Source organism: Leucopleurus acutus (assembly GCF_964270905.1).
Source record: "Leucopleurus acutus genome assembly, chromosome: 7".
NCBI classification, from domain to species: Eukaryota; Metazoa; Chordata; class Mammalia; order Artiodactyla; family Delphinidae; genus Leucopleurus; species Leucopleurus acutus.
In genome coordinates, this window is record NC_139150.1 from 113,389,119 (window position 1) to 113,406,318 (window position 17,200).

General features: G+C 40.2%; 1 protein-coding gene across 4 annotated transcripts in view; it reads left to right on the forward strand.

The window, feature by feature from the left end:
• The window catches only part of NEK1 (NIMA related kinase 1), a 210,494-nt gene that overhangs the window by 22,597 nt on the left and 170,697 nt on the right, over positions 1–17,200 (forward strand). For all 4 annotated transcript variants that reach the window (XM_082843558.1, XM_082843560.1, XM_082843559.1 and 1 more), the window contains exon 4: positions 951–1,048. In XM_082843558.1, coding sequence (XP_082699684.1) covers positions 951–1,048 — 98 coding nt within the window. The remainder of the gene's footprint in view (positions 1–950; positions 1,049–17,200) is intronic.

A 17,200-nucleotide genomic window follows, 5' to 3' on the forward strand; every position in this document is an offset into this window, starting at 1 on the left:
TTTTCGTATCAATTGTAAAGAGTTACACAGATTCTTAATCAGCTCATTCATGTAGGTTCCCAACCCTGGGCACATTGGAAGCAGTGTATACAAGGTGAATGTGAGCACCGCGAGTAACAAGACCACCATCCAAGGTGCCGGGAGCAAGGCCATCAGCACAAGGCAGCAAGAGAAGTGAACTCTGGGAAGGCTGTTCCTTGAGCTGTAATAGGTGATCTTGGCCGCTCTTCCTTACCTGGGAAGAAGTGGTGTGGTCTTAGTCCTATGGAAGAGTGAGGGTGGAGAGAAGGATTAGAAGTGTTCTTCTCATCCTGTCTACCACAGGAGGGGTCATGGAAGTCTTTTATCCTGTGGACTGAGGCATACAGGTGATTAGGGAAGTGCCCCATCTTCATGTTCGTTCACAGATTATGTATCACTACAAAGAGAGCTCCAGGAGAGTAGAGACTGTCTCACTGTTGAGTCCTGACAGTTCATCGCAGCATCTGTTATTGTGTTTGTTTAACAGGTAATTAAGTGGATGAAATAAAGCTGGAAAGTAATGGTCAGCTAAAAACCAAGGTTACCCATCTCTGACAAATGATTGGAAAAATATGATTTTTATAGTTGACGTTTAAGGAAATATATCTATTAAATGAAATCAACTATATCTGTCTGTATTTTGTCCATATTGCAGAGATATTTATGTCAGTGTGGATAATGGGATGATATATTCTTGGCAGAAAAGTCATTAATGATGGAGTTGCCTGTTAACCCAAGTTACCGCACAGTCTGTACGTCCAGTAAACCTTGACTTTGCACTTCAATTCTTCTGGCTGTGGTTCTGTTTTAAGTTTAGTGGAACGTATTTAATTAATTGCTGCTTTTTAGTAAACCTTTAGGTACCTTTAATGTAGCTGTGCTTTTGATGTACATTTTAAAAAATGGACTGTAACGTTTATATTTTTTAGAAAATGGCTCTCTCTACATAGTGATGGATTACTGTGAAGGAGGGGATCTGTTTAAACGAATAAATGCCCAGAAAGGCATTTTGTTTCAAGAGGACCAGGTGAGTTAGCACGTGGGAGACTGGCTCTTACTCCGTAAGTGTTGTTGAGAATTCATTCAGCACTTGTTTGTTTGTACTACAAGTATTAACTGGACGCCTACTCCAGCTCTCGTGACCTCCCTCCTGAGTTCAGGTCCCGTCTCATTTCCGTCTGTGGCGATGCTGCTGTGTGTGTCGTATACGTTGTGTCCTGTGTGTGTGTGTGTGTGTGTGTAACTATATTTTTATGCAGGTAGCTGATTGATTACTCTGTATGCTGTCAGTTGGCTTACTGCCACCTTATCTTAGAATGTGGCTTTGTCGGTAACTCCAGCTCTAGAAGCCTTGTCCTGCAACTGCGTGAAATCCAGTCTTCGTTTTGAGTTCAAGGATCTCTAAAATATGAGCTATTCTACGTACACAGTCTTGTTTCCTGTTCCCTAGGGTGCACCCTTTTTCATGGATGTACCAGATATTTATCACACATTCATTTTGTGGTTGGCACTGGGACACAGGTTTATACCTCTCATTCTTCCTGTGTATTTATTCTGATTATTTATTTTATTTTGGTAGTACCTTCTCCTCTGCATCCCTGACTCTCTGTTACTAACATTTTACCATTTTTAAAAAAACTCAGCTCAAGTCCCAGCCTCTTTAGATTTTCCATAGGTACTCTGATTTTCCATGATCTTTTCTTTCTCTGAATTCCTGTTGCATTTCTCATTATCACCCATCCTTAATTTTAATTGCAGGCTATTACGTAGGAGAATGGAGGGAGCTGTATGCTAGGTGTGTTGCATTTGCTGTCTCTTTTAATTCTTAAATCCCCCTGTGAATTAGCGTACTGTAGTTTTCTCTATTTAATAGGTAAGAAATCTAAGGTTAAGTAGCTTGCCCGAAGTCACAGTTGGTGTTTGAACCTACCCCTATCTAACAGCAGAGTTTATAAAATGTTCTTTTTACAAACTTAAATTGTAAAATTATTCAGAGGTTTGGAGATGGAAAGCCGTCTTCCCCTGCCATTCTGTCCCTGAGATTACCACTGCTTTTGGTTTGGTGTGCTTTCTTTTTCATATTGAACATACACATGTATACACTGAGACATGCGTATTCAGAAATGGGATAGTATACATACCATGCTCTGTCTTGCTTTTGTCGCTTAAAAATTATCTTGATTACGTTGACATGTCCGTCCATATAGATCAGTTGTATAAGATTTTGTTTTGTTTTTTCGGGCACGCCGTATGCGGGATTTTCGTTCCCCAGCCAGGGATCAAACCCGTGCCCCCCTGCAGTGGAAGCTCAGAGTCCTAACCACAGGACTGCCAGGGAAGTCCCTACCCTTCCCGCCAGTTGCATTAGTTTTAAGAGGTGCATTATATTTCATTCCAGCAAAGTCCTTGCTTTGTTTCTTTTCACTTCGTACTCATTTCTGCTCCACTCCCCTCTATCCTTAGGCAGCCCTTCCAATGTCTTTAATCAATATCTCTGTCTATGTCTGCAAAATAGCCATCATTGTTTTGTATACATGTATTTTTAAATGTGTACCTGTTGTATTACATCTCATTCAGTTTTACTTTTCCCCTAAGGACTGTTTCTGATCCATCCGCTTTGCTGTCTGTACATCTGTTGTTTCTAGCTCCGACCTAATAGTCCATGGGATTCCTCCCAGGCTACACTCACCTTCAGTGCATCGTGCACCCTTGTTAATGTACTCTGAATAATGTCACATTAGAGTTGTTTCTCCAAGCAGGTTGTAATTTACTGTAGAGTGGAGGCCCCAGTCTGCTTATGTCAAGGTACTGAGGAAGGCTGTGTCTGTGGTAGCACCGCCTTGGCACAATTCATCAGCTGATTGATAACGTCATACAGATGGGGACTTTGAGGGTCTTGGCAGCAACTTGGAGATATGGTAAGATGAGAGCTTGAGTTAAAAGTACTGTTGAGTAGGGTAGTATCGTATTCCTCAAGCTTTCCTTACCTCACGTTCCACAATTAAGCCTACTAGGCAGAGCCCAAAACTTGGAGTGAGAAGACTTGGGTTTGAGTGCTTGTCCTACTTATCAGCTTGGTAATTACGTTTACAAGTTACTTAACTGCTTTGTGGCTTTACATCCTCACTCAGTAGTAGGGATATTCCTACCAGGTAGCCGACCGGTACTGTTGTGGTGAAGGTCAGATAGTAATGTTTGTGTACAAGGTGCTATTTTTTTATTACAGTTTTATCTGATATATTCCATTGCTTGTGCTTATTTTTATTCTTTTGTCTCTTTTGGACTTTAAAATGCTTGCTGTTAAATTCCGTAACATTATACTGTAAAGTACATTGATAATCTATTGGTTGAGTTTAGTTTAGTTTTTTTTATTAATTAATTAATTTATTTATTTTTGGTCTTTGTTGCTACATGTGGGCTTTCTCTAGTTGGGGCGAGCGGGGGCTACTCTTCGTTGTGGTGCGCAGGCTTCTCATTGCTGTGGCTTCTCTTGTTGTAGAGCACAGGCTCTAGGTGCGCAGGCTTCAGTAGTTGTGGCACGTGGGCTCAGTAGTTGTGGCTCACCGGCTCTAGAGCACAGGCTCAGTAGTTGTGGAGCACGGGCTTAGTTGCTCCACGGCATGTGGGGTCTTCCTGGACCAGGGCTCGAACCTGTGTCGCCTGCATTGGTAGGTGGATTCTTAACCACTGCGCCACCAGGGAAGCCCTATGGATTTGGTTTTTCTGTTGGATAAATATTCTTAGTACATAACGATATATATGTGTGTGTGTGTACATATATTTTTCTTGTAATCCTAGAAATTATGGAGATTTACTCTAGTTTTTTCATCCATCTGAGATTATTCCATATAAACAATAAAAATTTGGCAAGTCTTTCTTTTAAGTTAATAGCATTTTTTCCTACCCTTCAAAATGACAAGTTTTGTTAGCCTATTTAAAATGGTAATTATTTACACAAAAACAACCTGCTACTCTCTGAGCTTGGAAGCAGGAAAACAGAGGTCAGAGGCCATTTTTGCTGTAGGCTGTAGGTTGAAATCAGTCTGAGATGGTTTTGTTCCATCTCTAGAATGGGAGTGGGAGCAGAGACGCGTGAGACAAGGAAATTCTCCAACTGCTCAAGCCATTCTCTTCAGTGATACTTCCTTGTTTGCATCTTTACTAGAAAAAAACCTCGTCAAGTTAGGAAGCAGGCTAAGTCTGTGACTTTTAATCAGTAGTAAACAATGATATGAAGTAAGTACATTCTGCTGAACAATCCTTGAATGGCCTTTCCCCACGTAGATATTAAAAAGATGTGCCACTGACTATTTTTGGCTTATTTCTAAGTGTTGGATAAATTTTCTGATAGTCTCGTCTCCTGGTAATTTACAAATGTATGTTCTTTTAAAAGAAAGTCTGGTCTCGTAGGGTTAGCCCTAATATTTAGGTGCAGTCAGAGTGTTAATTAGGCATACAGACTTCCTTGAGTTTGCTCTGAAAATCCAGAGCCTTATAGAATTGAGCAATATGTAGCTACTAAGGCCACAGAATTGATTTCTGTCCAGAAGTTTTCATAAGGAATCTTAGATTGGACTTTTTAAAATATTATTTGTTCTTCTATCCCAAGGCCAGTAAACCAAGCCCAGTACATTTTCCACCGAATTTCACCTGCAGTACCTATAAATTTGGGTGATTTTCTTTCTTCTTGAGGGTTTTCAGATTTGCCAAGGTTTTTGGCTACTACTAAATGACCTTGCCACCTGTGATGCTGAGACCTTGTAAGTCGGGCACTAGGCCAGTACCCTGGTGGCACAATGTAGGAATTGGCTCTGTGTGTATTTGTGGGCAGCAGGCTTGTCATAACTGATTGAATGAAATTCATCCTCACATAAGACAGTCCAAGTATGGCTTTGGTTGCACAGTTGATTTGTGTAGTTATATTCTGGTAAAAAGGAGTGTACATTCTTATTGAACCAATGAAAATTACAATATTCCTGAAAAGTAAAACTCAGTAAAACTATTTCTAAATTCTGAATGGGTCAGTGAGAAGCAGATAATCATTTCAAGATGTTATATTTCAGTCTAGAAAAGCATAATTTACTAAATTGAGGGTAGAGATAGATTAAGAAGAGAAAGAAGAGAACTTCATATGTTCATTAAGTATAGAAGGATGGAACGTTAAAAATATATGTATAATACCAGTTGTATTTCAAACAAATACACATAATTAAATTTCATTTAATTCAGTTCATTCAGTCCTAGTAATTCTTATCATGCTGGGTTTTGGGTGAGTCTGCTTTTATGATGTATATCAGCTTCTGGACTAAAAAAGCCTTAGGAATATTGACTCAGTCCATTGTTCAACGTTAGCAGTGTCAGCTCAGAAGCCTGTACTCAAGAGTGTGTTTTCTGAGGTGTCAGTAGTTTAGTGTTCCTAGTACAGTCTTTTCCAGGAGCCTTCTGGTCATCAAGAAGCAAAGGCCTGTTTGATAATGAGACTGACAGGCTGTAGTTAATTTCTTATAGTAACCAGTAATAGAATACAGTTCTCCATAGGGGTATTTGTTACTGGCTTGTTGAATATTTTCCCTAAGGGTAAAAACGGACAGCAAAGTCATTGACAAATCTCTGGGACCTCCATAAAGCATGCATTTTCTGAAATATTTATATTAATAATATATATATATATATATTTTTGCTGTACGCGGGCCTCTCACTGTTGTGGCCTCTCCTGTTGCGGAGCACAGGCTCCGGACGCACAGGCTCAGCGGCCATGGCTCACCGGCCCAGCCACTCCATGGCATGTGGGATCTTCCCGGACTGGGGCATGAACCCGTGTCCCCTGCATCGGCAGGCGGACTCTTAACCACTGCGCCACCAGGGAAGCCCAATAATATTTTATGTATACAAACTTAACCTAGAAAATGCTGAGCATCTTTGTTGATTTGGTAAGTCTTTCCATGCAGCTCTTACAAAAATGTTGAGCTAACTAATACATATGGTGAGAGGTAGCCTAGAATTTTTATTTTATTTTTTCTAAATTTAGGATCTAATCTTGGGAAGGAAAGATTACAGAGTTGTCAGAGATTTGGTCACTTGATTAAGAGACGGTTTTGGGTACCTGAAAAGCAATATTTGGTTACCTATTTAATCAAAGAGATAAAGTATTTTAAAATAAATACAGATGGAGAAGATTCTGGGAAGATAGTAGAGTAGGAAACACTAGGAATCTGTCTCCCCACCTGTACAACAATACAGTGGCAGAATCTATCTGATGTAACTATTTTGGGTCTCTGGACTCTCTTGAATCTTTGCAACTTCCAGGGGAAGGCTTCGATAGTAAATTGTGGTTAATTTCAGTCAGTTTCACCTCTTAGTTAGGTAGCAGGGGCTACTCATCCCCCACATCCCAGCACTGAGACATCCAGCTGTGCACGCATCCCAGAAGCAGTTTGCTGCACCTTGTGGGAACCAGGGTGGGCACACAGGTCCCTGTCCTCCATGTATCAGGGATCTGTGCTCTGATTGTTGATGGCTACTTCAGATCTGGGGGGAAAGAGGTGGGCGGCCATTGTTATTGTTCCTCCCCAGTTTGTTGCAAGCCTCTCCCCTTCTGGCTGAAGTGACTTCCAGAGGATTTAAAGGGCCAGCAGCTCTTTTCCCCCCTGCTACATTTTTCTCTTTTCACCTTTGGGGAGACAGACGTTAAAACTTAAGGCATTCGAAGCAACCATGGATCTGAGGGAAATTAAAAAGTCACCATGGGGCTCCCCTGGTGGCGCAGCAGTTGAGAATCTGCCTGCTAATGCAGGGGACATGGGTTTGAGCCCTGGTCTGGGATGACCCCACATGCTGCGGAGCAACTGGGCCCGTGAGCCACAACTACTGAGCCTGCGCGTCTGGAGCCTGTGCTCCGCAGCAAGAGAGGCCGTGATAGTGAGAGGCCTGCGCACCGCGATGAAGAGTGACCCCCGCTTGCCACAACTAGAGAAAGCCCTTGCGTAGAAATGAAGACCCAACACAGCAAAAATAAATAAATAAATTCCTACCCCCAACATCTTAAAAAAAAAAAAAGTCACCATGCATATCCAGAGAAACATGCAGACTCAGAAAAGACCTGAGAGGATTTTAAGTTTGTGCCTCACACTGATCTTGGCTCAGAGACAACGTACAACAATCAACAAAAACAAAAAAAAAACAGCAAATGTTGGGGAAGGAGAAGAATCTGATTTCCAGAGGTACCGCATTTTTAGATTCAAATGACTACTTTCCACCAAAAAAAAAAAAGAAGAAACAGGAAGGTATAGCTCATTCATAGGAAAAAAAAAATAAACTAACAGGAACTGTCCCTGAAAAAGATCTGATGGCAGATATACTAGACAAAGAGTTGAAAACAACTGTCTTAAAGAGGCTCAAAGCTAAAAGAAGACATGGAGAAAGTAAAAAAAAACTATACGAACAAAACAGAAATATCAATAAGGAGATAGAAAATCTAAAAAGAAACCAAAAAAGAAAGTCTGGAGCTGGAAAATACAATAACTAAAATGAAAAATTCATTAGAGAGATTCAAAGGCAGATTTGAACCTTTCCTGAAGAAGAAGACTCAGTGAACTGGAAGCTAGGACAATGGAAATTATTGAGTCTGAGTAACAGAAAGATAAAAGATTGAAGAAAAATGAACAGAGGTTAAGGGACCTGTGGGACATTGTCACACAGACCAACATGTGCATCATAGGAAGGAGAAGAGGGAGAGAGGGACGGACAGCGTATCTGAAGAGTTAATGGCTGAAAACTTCCCAAATTTGATGAAAGACATGTATATAAACGTCTAAGAAACTTAATGAACTCCAAGTACGATGAACTCAAGGAGACCCACACCCAGACACACCATAACCTAACTGTTGAAAGCCAGAGAATCTTGAAATCAGCAAGAGGGATGTGGCTTATCACATACAAGGAATTGTTAGTAAGATTTCCGGCAGATTTCTCAGTGGAAACTTTACAGGCCAGGAGAAACTGGGCTGATATATTCAAAGTGCTAAAAGAAAAAAAGCTATCAACCAGGAATCCTATATCTGGCAAAATTGTCCTTCAGAAATGAGAGTCATTTCCAGATAAACAAAAGCTGAAGCTATTTGTTACTACTAGAGTTGCACTGAAAGAAGTGCTAAATGGAGTCTTGCAGATTGAAAGGAAGGGACACTAGGCAGTGGCTTGAAGCCATGTGGAGAAATGGAGAGCTCAGTAAAGGTAAATACACGGGCAGTTATAAAAGCTAGAATTGTTACAGCAGTGGTTTGTGACTCCCCTTTTTCTACATGATTTGAGACTAATAAATTTTTTAAAAAGCAATTACTAGTCTAAAAGCTGGTATCATTGTAACTGGTTTGTAACTCCCCATTTTGTTTTTCTACATGATTTAAGAGACTAATGCACTTTAAAAAAATTATTAGTTTTACATTTTGAAACATACAAACAATGATATTATTGTGCAAAGATGTAGTTTGGTGACATCAGCAACTGAAAGAAGTAGGGCAGAGATGTAAAGGAGCAGTATTTTTTTTCTTTTTTTAATTTATTTAATTTATTTATTTTTGGCTGCATTGGGTCTTCATTGCTGCGCGCGGGCTCTCTCTAGTTGCAGCGAGGGGGGGCTGCTCTTCCTTGCAGTGTGTGGGCTTCTCATTTCAGTGGCTTCTCTTGTTGCGGAGCATGGGCTCTAGGCACGTGGGCTTCAGTAGTTGTAGCACGCGGACTGAGTAGTTGTGGCTTGAGGGCTCTAGAGCGCAGACTCAGTAGTTGTGGTGCACGGGCTTAGTTGGTCCGTGGCATGTGGGATCTTCCCTTACCACGGCTCGAACCTGTGTTCCCTGCATTGGCCGGCAGATTCTTAACCACTGTGCCACCAGGGAAGCCCAGGAGCAGAGTTTTTATATGTTATTGGAGTTAAGCTGGTAGAAGTCCAAATTAGAGTATTGTAATTTTATGGTATCGAAAGTAATCCCCTTGTTAACACAGAGAAAATAGGTATACACTTTTTGGGTGGACTAAAAAGTGCCTTCAGTTTTTAAGTCAAAATAAAAGACCCATTTTTCATTTTCACCAAGAACTTTATTGAATAACGTATATACCATTTTGTTCCACTACCTTCTGCCATTTTTCAGGCAACTTAATAATTCCATCTTCCCAAAACTTGTTATCTTTTTGAGCAAAGAACTGTTCCAGGTGCCTTTTACAGTCTTCCAGGGAATTGAAATTTTTTCATTAAGAGAATTTTGTAAAGACCAAAGTAAATGGAAATCCGAAGGTGCAAGGTCTGGTGAATACAGCAGATGAATCAGAACTTCCCAGCCAAGCTGTACAGTTTTTGCCTGGTCATCAAAGAAACATGTAATCTTGCGTTATCCTGATGGAAGATTATGCGTTTTCTGTTGACTAATTCTGGACTCCTTTCGTCGAGTGCTGCTTTCAGTTGGTCTAAGTGGGAGCAGTACTTGTTGGAATTAATCGTTTGGTTTTTTGGAAGGAGCTCATAATAGACAACTCCCTTCCAATCCCACCATATAAACAATATCACCTTCTTTGGATGAAGACCAGCCTTTGGTGTGGTTGTTGGTGGTTTATTTCGTTTGCCCCACTATCTCTTCTGTTCCACATTATTGTACAGTATCCTCTTTTCATTGCCTGTCACAATTTGTTTTAAAAAACGGAACGTTTTCATTACATTTAAGTAGTGAAGAATTGCCTGCGGAAATACAGTTAAGAAGGTTTTTTCGCTTATCTTATGTGGAACCCAAACATCAAAGCGTTTCACATAACCAAGCTGGTGCAAATGATTTTCAGCACTTGATTTGGATATTCTGAGTATGTCAGCTACCTCCCAGGTGGTGTAATGTTGATTGTTCTCAATTAACGTCTCGATTTGATCGCTATCAACTTCATATGGTCTACCCAACAGTGGAGCATTGTCCAGCGAGAAATCTCCATCATGAAACTGTGCAAACTGCTTTTGACATGTCAGAGCACCTTCTCCATACACTGCACAAATCTTTTTTTGCATTTCGGTTGTGTTTTTACCTTCCTGAAATGATAAAACATAATATGCTGAAAATGTTGCTTTTTCTCTTCCATCTTCAATATTAAAATGGCTACACAAAAATTCACCAATTTTGATGTCTTTTTTAATTTTAATTTTATTTTGGCTGCATTGGGTCTTGGGTCTTCGTTGCTGCGCACGGGCTTTCTCTAGTTGTGGCGAGCAGGGGTCTACTCTTTGTTGTGGTGCGTGGGCTTCTCATTGCAATGGCTTCCTGTTGCAGAGCATGGGCTCTAGGTGCACAGGCTTCATTAGTTGCAGTACGCGGGCTCAGTAGTTGTGGCTCATGGGCTCTAGAGCGCAAGCTCAGTAGTTGTGGTGCACGGGCTTAGTTGCTCTGAGGTGTGTGGGATCTTCCCGGACCAGGGATCGAACCCGTGTCCCCTGCGTTGCAGGTGGATTCTTAACCACTGCGCCACCAGGGAAGTCCCTGATGTCTTTTTTTAAATGCATGCTGATATGACAGCTGTCACATACAATCTAACAAAATTGTTTCAAATGAAGTTAAAGACAGCTAAGTGCTACTAGAGCCATCTTACGGAAAAAAACCGAACGAACCTTTTGGCCAACCCAATATATAAAATGAAATGATCGGGGCTTTCCTGGTGGCACCATGGTTAAGAATCTGCCTGCTGTGCAGGGGACATGGGTTCGAGCCCTGAGCCAGGAAGATCCCACATGCTGCATAGCAGCTAAGCCCGTGTGCCACAACTACTGAGCCTGTGCTCTAGAGCCCGCATGCCACAACTACTGAGCCTGTGCGCCACAACTACGGAAGCCTGCGTGCCTAGAGCCCCGTGCTCTGGAACAAGAGAAGCCACCGCAATGAGAAGCCTGTGCACCGCAACAAAGAGTAACTCCTGCTTGCCGCAACTAGAGAAAGCCGGTGCACAGCAACAAAGACCCACCACAGCCAAAGATAAATAAATCAATAAATTTTTTTTAAAAAGTAAATGAGAGATGAATTTAAATGTTTCACAATACAAATGTCAACTAAGCACAAAGAAGACAGTAATGCAGGAAATAGGGACAAAAGAACCACAAGGCATATAGAAAACAAATAGCAAAGTGACAGAAGTAACCCTCCATATCAGTCATCCTTATAAAAGGAAGGGAATTCTGACATACACTACAGTGGATTGACCTTGAGAACATTATGTTAAGTGAAATAAGCCAGTCACAAAAAGATGAATACTGCATGATTCCATGTGTATGACATACTTAGAGTACTCAAAATCATAGAGACAGAAAGTAGCATAGTGATGTTTAGGGAAGAGGGAAAGGGGAGTGGGGAGAACTGTTTAACATTTAATGTTTCAGTTTTACAAGACGAAAAGAGTTGTACAGGTGGTGATAGTTGTACAACAATATGAATGTACTTAATACCACTGAAGTATGCACTTAAAAATGGTTAAGGTGGTAAATTTTGTGTTCTGTGTATTTTACTACAATTAAAAATCTTTTTAAATATACATGAAGGTAATACAATTATAAGGATCCTTAGCACTCTCATAGGTGAGGAACCTTTCTTCAAAAACAGAAATGGTAAAGTCAGTAGAAAGCAGAGAAAACTATTCTGGTGGACCTGGGATATCTGCTTTCTGGGCAAATTACACGGAAGTTAAATAGTAAGTAAGCTCTTATAACCTCTTACAGGCGCTCTAAGATCAATTTACGGTTCTATTAGAGAGAAAGCCAAGTTCCGTTTTTCCACTAATATAATATTTGGCAGTAAAAGTTTCTCAAAAAATTTTTTACAATGAATAAACATCTTAAAACAGCATACTTTAGTAAATTTTAACACATTTCGTTGCACAAAGAAACCTGAGTTTTGGAGCAGAGAAGGTGGATTGTGGAATTGTTTTAGTCCTCTAAGGCAGTCTATAGTAATGGAAATAACACGTACACGTAAAGCTGTAATTCAGACAAGTGTATGATAATTACCATGTGTTTAGTTGGGCTGGCGCAGCATTTTATACCATTGGAATTTGGCAAATAGGGACAAATAGGGACATTCTCTTTTGAGCAAGAGAATGCCATTATCCCAACATTATTTTGTAAATATTAATGTGAGCTAATGTGTACAAGGAAGTGAAGAGGAGGAGCAGTTAGAAGCAGGCCTGTAATTTAATGGCCTTCCCTCCCTCCAGCCTTGATGTAAGACAGGCTGAACTAGACGGACAGAGGGAGCACAGACTTGTGCTGTGCCCACCTCCTCCTCACAACTTCCCTCTGGAACCTCGTGTTCTGTCAGGTTTTGCTTTATCGCCTCCAGGCTGAGTTGGCTGTTTTCTTCTGTGCTGTCAACACTCAGAGCATCACCTCTGCTCTACTTACTCATCTCCCTCCTGGTCTCTGATGCGGGTTAGCAAACTCGGCCCACGTCTTTGTTTGTAAATAAAGTTTTATTTAAACAGTTCATGCTTATTTGTTTGCATATAATCTCTGGCTGCATTTATACTACAGTGGCAAATTTGACTTGGGACAGAGACCATAGGATCTGCAAAACCTAAAATATTTACCCTCTGGCCCTTTACAGAATAAATTTGCTGACTCCTGGTCTGTGAGCTCTTTATTAACATTTTTGGCCAGTTCCAGCCCATGTCAGGTACCTTGTTGGTGCTGAATACATTTTTGTCAACTTATAAAGGAGTACAGGTATGGGAAATATGGTAATGAAAAACATTAATCTGTAAAATGAGGCATTGGTTGTTTCTAGCATGTGTCCCAGGTGCTCTAGGTAGACTGTATAACAATAAGACTCAGCTGAGCTGAATTTTCATTTTCTTTTTATACTTTTCCTGACCCCTCCCTGCTGCAGTTAATTGCTTTCTCAGTGCACATTGCTGTTATAAGACTTGTGCATTTTATTAGGTATTTGTCTAAAAGTGTATTTCTACCACTGTATGAACGAACTCAGAGAACTATATTTAATTTTTCTACTTACAGCGCCTTATGTGAATACGGAAAGGAACTTAGAATTTGTGTAGTCCTCAGTAAATATCTACCAAACTGAACCAAGAGGGTTGTTTTTTAAAAAACATGGGCTTCCCTGGTGGCGTAGTGGTTGAGAGTCCGCCTGCCGATGCAGGGGACGCGGGTTCGTGCCCCGGTCCAGGAAGATCCCACATGCCGCGGAGCGGCTAGGCCCGTGAGCCATGGCCACTGAGCCTGCGCGTCCGGAGCCTGTGCTCCACAACGGGAGAGGCCACAACAGTGAGAGACCCACGTACCGCAAAAAAAAAAAAAAAAAAAAACATGGGCTTCCCTGGTGGCGCAGTGGTTGAGAGTCCGCCTGCCGATGCAGGGCACACGGGTTCGTGCCCCGGTCCAGGAAGATCCCACATGCCGCGGAGCGGCTAGGCCCGTGAGCCATGGCCGCTGAGCCTACGCGTCCAGAGCCTGTTGCTCCACAACGGGAGAGGTCACAACAGTGAGAGGCCCACATACCACAAAAAAAAAAAGGGGGGGGGGAGTGGGGGTTCTTCTCCCCACTCCCCTCTTTCCCTCGTCCCTAGACATCACTATTCTGTTTTATTAATTTTTTAAAAATTAATTTTACGTTACATTTTTTGTTTTGTTTTTGAATTTTATTTTATTTACTTTTTTATACAGTAGGTTCTTATTAGTCATCAGTTTTATACACATCAGTGTATACATGTCAATCCCAGTCACCCAATTCATCACACCACCATCCCCACCCCCCCCCGCGGCTTTCCCCCCTTGGTGTCCATACGTCTGTTCTCTACATCTGTGTCTCAACTTCTGCCCTGCAAACTGGTTCATCTGTACCATTTTTCTAGGTTCCACATACATGCGTTAATATACGATATTTTTTTTTCTCTTTCTGACTTACTTCACTCTGTATGACAGTCTCTAGATCCATCCACGTCTCAACAAATGACCCAATTTCGTTCCTTTTTATGGCTGAGTAATATTCCATTGTGTTTATGTACCACATCTTCTTTATCCATTTGTCTGTCGATGGGCATTTAGGTTGCTTCCATGGCCTGGCTGTCGTAAATAGTGCTGCAGTGAACATTGGGATGCATGTGTCTTTTTGAATTATGGTTTTCTCTGGGCATATGCCCAGTAGTGGGATTGCTGCATCATAAGGTAATTCTATTTTTAGTTTTTTAAGGAACATCCATACTGTTTTCCATAGTGGCTGTATCAATTTACATTCCCACCAACAGTGCAAGAGGGTTCCCTTTTCTCCAACCCTCTCCATCATTTATTGTTTATAGATTTTCTGATGATGCCCATTCTAACTGGTGTGAGGTGATACCTCATTGTAGTTTTGATTTGCATTTCTCTAATAATTGGTGATGTTGAGCCGCTTTTCATTTGCTTCTTGGCCATCTGTATGTCTGCTTTGGAGAAATGTCTATTTAGGTCTTCTGCCCATTTTTGGATTGGGTTGTTTGTTTCTTTAATATTGAGCTGCATGAGCTGTTTATATATTTTGGAGATGAATCCTTTGTCCGTTGACTCATTTGCAAATATTTTCTCCCATTCTGAGGGTTGTCTTTTCATCTTGTTTATGGTTTCCTTTGCTGTGCAAAAGCTTTTAAGTTTCATTAGGTCCCATTTGTTTACTTTTGTTTTTATTTCCATTACTCAACGAGGTGGATCAAAAAAGATCTTGCTGTGATTTATGTCAAAGCGTGTTCTTCCTATGTTTTCCTCTGAGAGTTTTATACTGTCCGGTCTTACATTTAGGTCTCTAATCCATTTTGAGTTTATTTTTGTGTTTGGTGTTAGGGAGTATTCTAATTTCATTCTTTTACATGTAGCTGTCCAGTTTTCCCAGCACCACTTATTGAAGAAACTTTTCTGCATTGTATATCCTTGCCTCCTTTGTCATAGATTAGTTGACCATAGGTGTGTGGGTTTATCTCTGGGCTTTCTATCTTCTTCCATTGATCTATGTTTCTGTTTTTGTTCTAGTACCATATTGTCTTCATTACTGTAGCTTTGTAGTATACTCTGAAGTAAGGGAGTCTGATTCCTCCCACTCCATTTTTTTCGCTCAAGATTGCTTTTGCTCTTTGGGGTCTTTTGTGTCTCCATACAAATTTTAAGATTTTTTGTTCTAGTTCTGTAAAAAATGCCATTGGTAATTTGATAGGGATTGCATTGAATCTGTAGATTGCTTTGGGTAGTATAGTCATTTTCACAATATTGATTCTTCCAATGCAAGAACATGGTATATCTCTCCATCCGTTGGTATCATCTTTAATTTCTTTCATCAGTGTCTTGTAGTTTTCTGCATACAGGTCTTTTGTCTCCCTAGGTAGGTTTATTCCTAGGTATTTTATTCTTTTTCTTGCAGTGGTAAATGGGAGTGTTTCCTTAATTTCTCTTTCAGATTTTTCTTCATTAGTGTACAGCAGTGCAAGAGATTTCTGTGCATTAATTTTGTATCCTGCAACTTTACCAAATTCATTGATTAGCTCTAGTAGTCCTCTGGTGGCAGTCTTAGGATTCTCTATATATAGTATCATGTCATCTGCAAACAGTGACAGTTTTACTTCTTCTTTTCCAATTTGTATTCCTTCTATTTCTTTTTCTTCTCTGATTGCCGTGGCTAGGGCTTCCAAAACTATGTTGAATCATAGTGGTGAGAGTGGACATCCTTGTCTTGTTCCTGATCTTAGAGGAAATGCTTTCAGTTTTTCACCATTGAGAATGATGTTTGCTGTGGGTTTGTCATATATGGCCTTTATTATGTTGAGGTAGGTTCCCTCTATGCCCACTTTCTGGAGAGTTTTTATCATAAATTGGTGTTGAATTTTGTCAAAAACTTTTTCTGCATCTATTGAGATGATCATATGGTTTTTATTCTTCAATTTGTTAATATAGTATATCACATTGATTCATTTGCGTATATTGAAGAATCCTTGCATCCCTGGGATAAATCCCACTTGATCATGGTGTATGATCCTTTTAATGTGTTGTTGGAATCTGTTTGCTAGTATTTTGTTGAGGATTTTTGCATCTATATTCATCAGTGATATTGGGCTGTGATTTTCTTTTTTTGTAGTATCTTTGCCTGGTTTTGGTATCAGGGTGATGGTGGCCTCATAGAATGAGTTTGGGAGTGTTCCTTCCTCTGCAGTTTTTTGGAAGAGTTTGAGAAGGATGGGTGTTAACTCTTCTCTAAATGTTTGATAGAATTCACCTGTGAAGCCATCTGGTCCTGGACTTTTGTTTGTTGGAAGATTTTTAATCACAGTTTCAATTTCATTACCTGTGATTGGTCTGTTCATATTTTCTATTTCTTCCTGGTTCAGTCTTGGAAGGTTATAGCTTTCTAAGAATTTGTCCATTTCTTCCAGGTTGTCCATTTTATTGGCATAGAGTTGCTTGTAGTAGTCTCTTAGGATGCTTTGTATTTCTATGATGTATGTTGTAACTTCTCCTTTTTCATTTCTAATTTTATTGATTTGAGTCTTCTACCTCTTTTTCTTGATGAGTCTGGCTAATGGTTTATCAATTTTGTTTATCTTCGCAAAGAACCAGCTTTTAGTTTTATTGATCTTTGCTATTGTTTTCTTTGTTTCTATTTCATTTATTTCTGATCTGATCTTTACAATTTCTTTCCTTCTGCTAACTTTGGGTTTTGCTTGTTCTTCTTTCTCTAGGTCCTTTAGATGTAAGGTTAGCTTGTTTATTTGAGATTTTTCTTGTTTCTTGAGGTAGGCTTATATAGCTATAAACTTCCCTCTTAGAACTGCTTTTGCTGCATCCCATACGTTTTGGATCATTGTGTTTTCATTGTCATTTGTCTGTAGTTATTTTTTGATTTCCTCTTTGATTTCTTCAGTGATCTCTTGGTTATTTAGTAACATATTGTTTAGCCTCCATGTGCTTGTGTTTTTTACGTTTTTTTCCCCTGTGATTCATTTCTAATCTCATAGCACTGTGGTCAGAAAAGATGCTTGATATGATTTCAGTTTTCTTAAATTTACTGAGGCTTGATTTGTGGCCCAAGATGTGGTCTATTCTGGAGCATGTTCCGTGCGCACTTGAGAAGAAAGTGTAATCTGCTGTTTTTTGATAGAATGTCCTATAAATATCAATTAAATCCATCTGGTC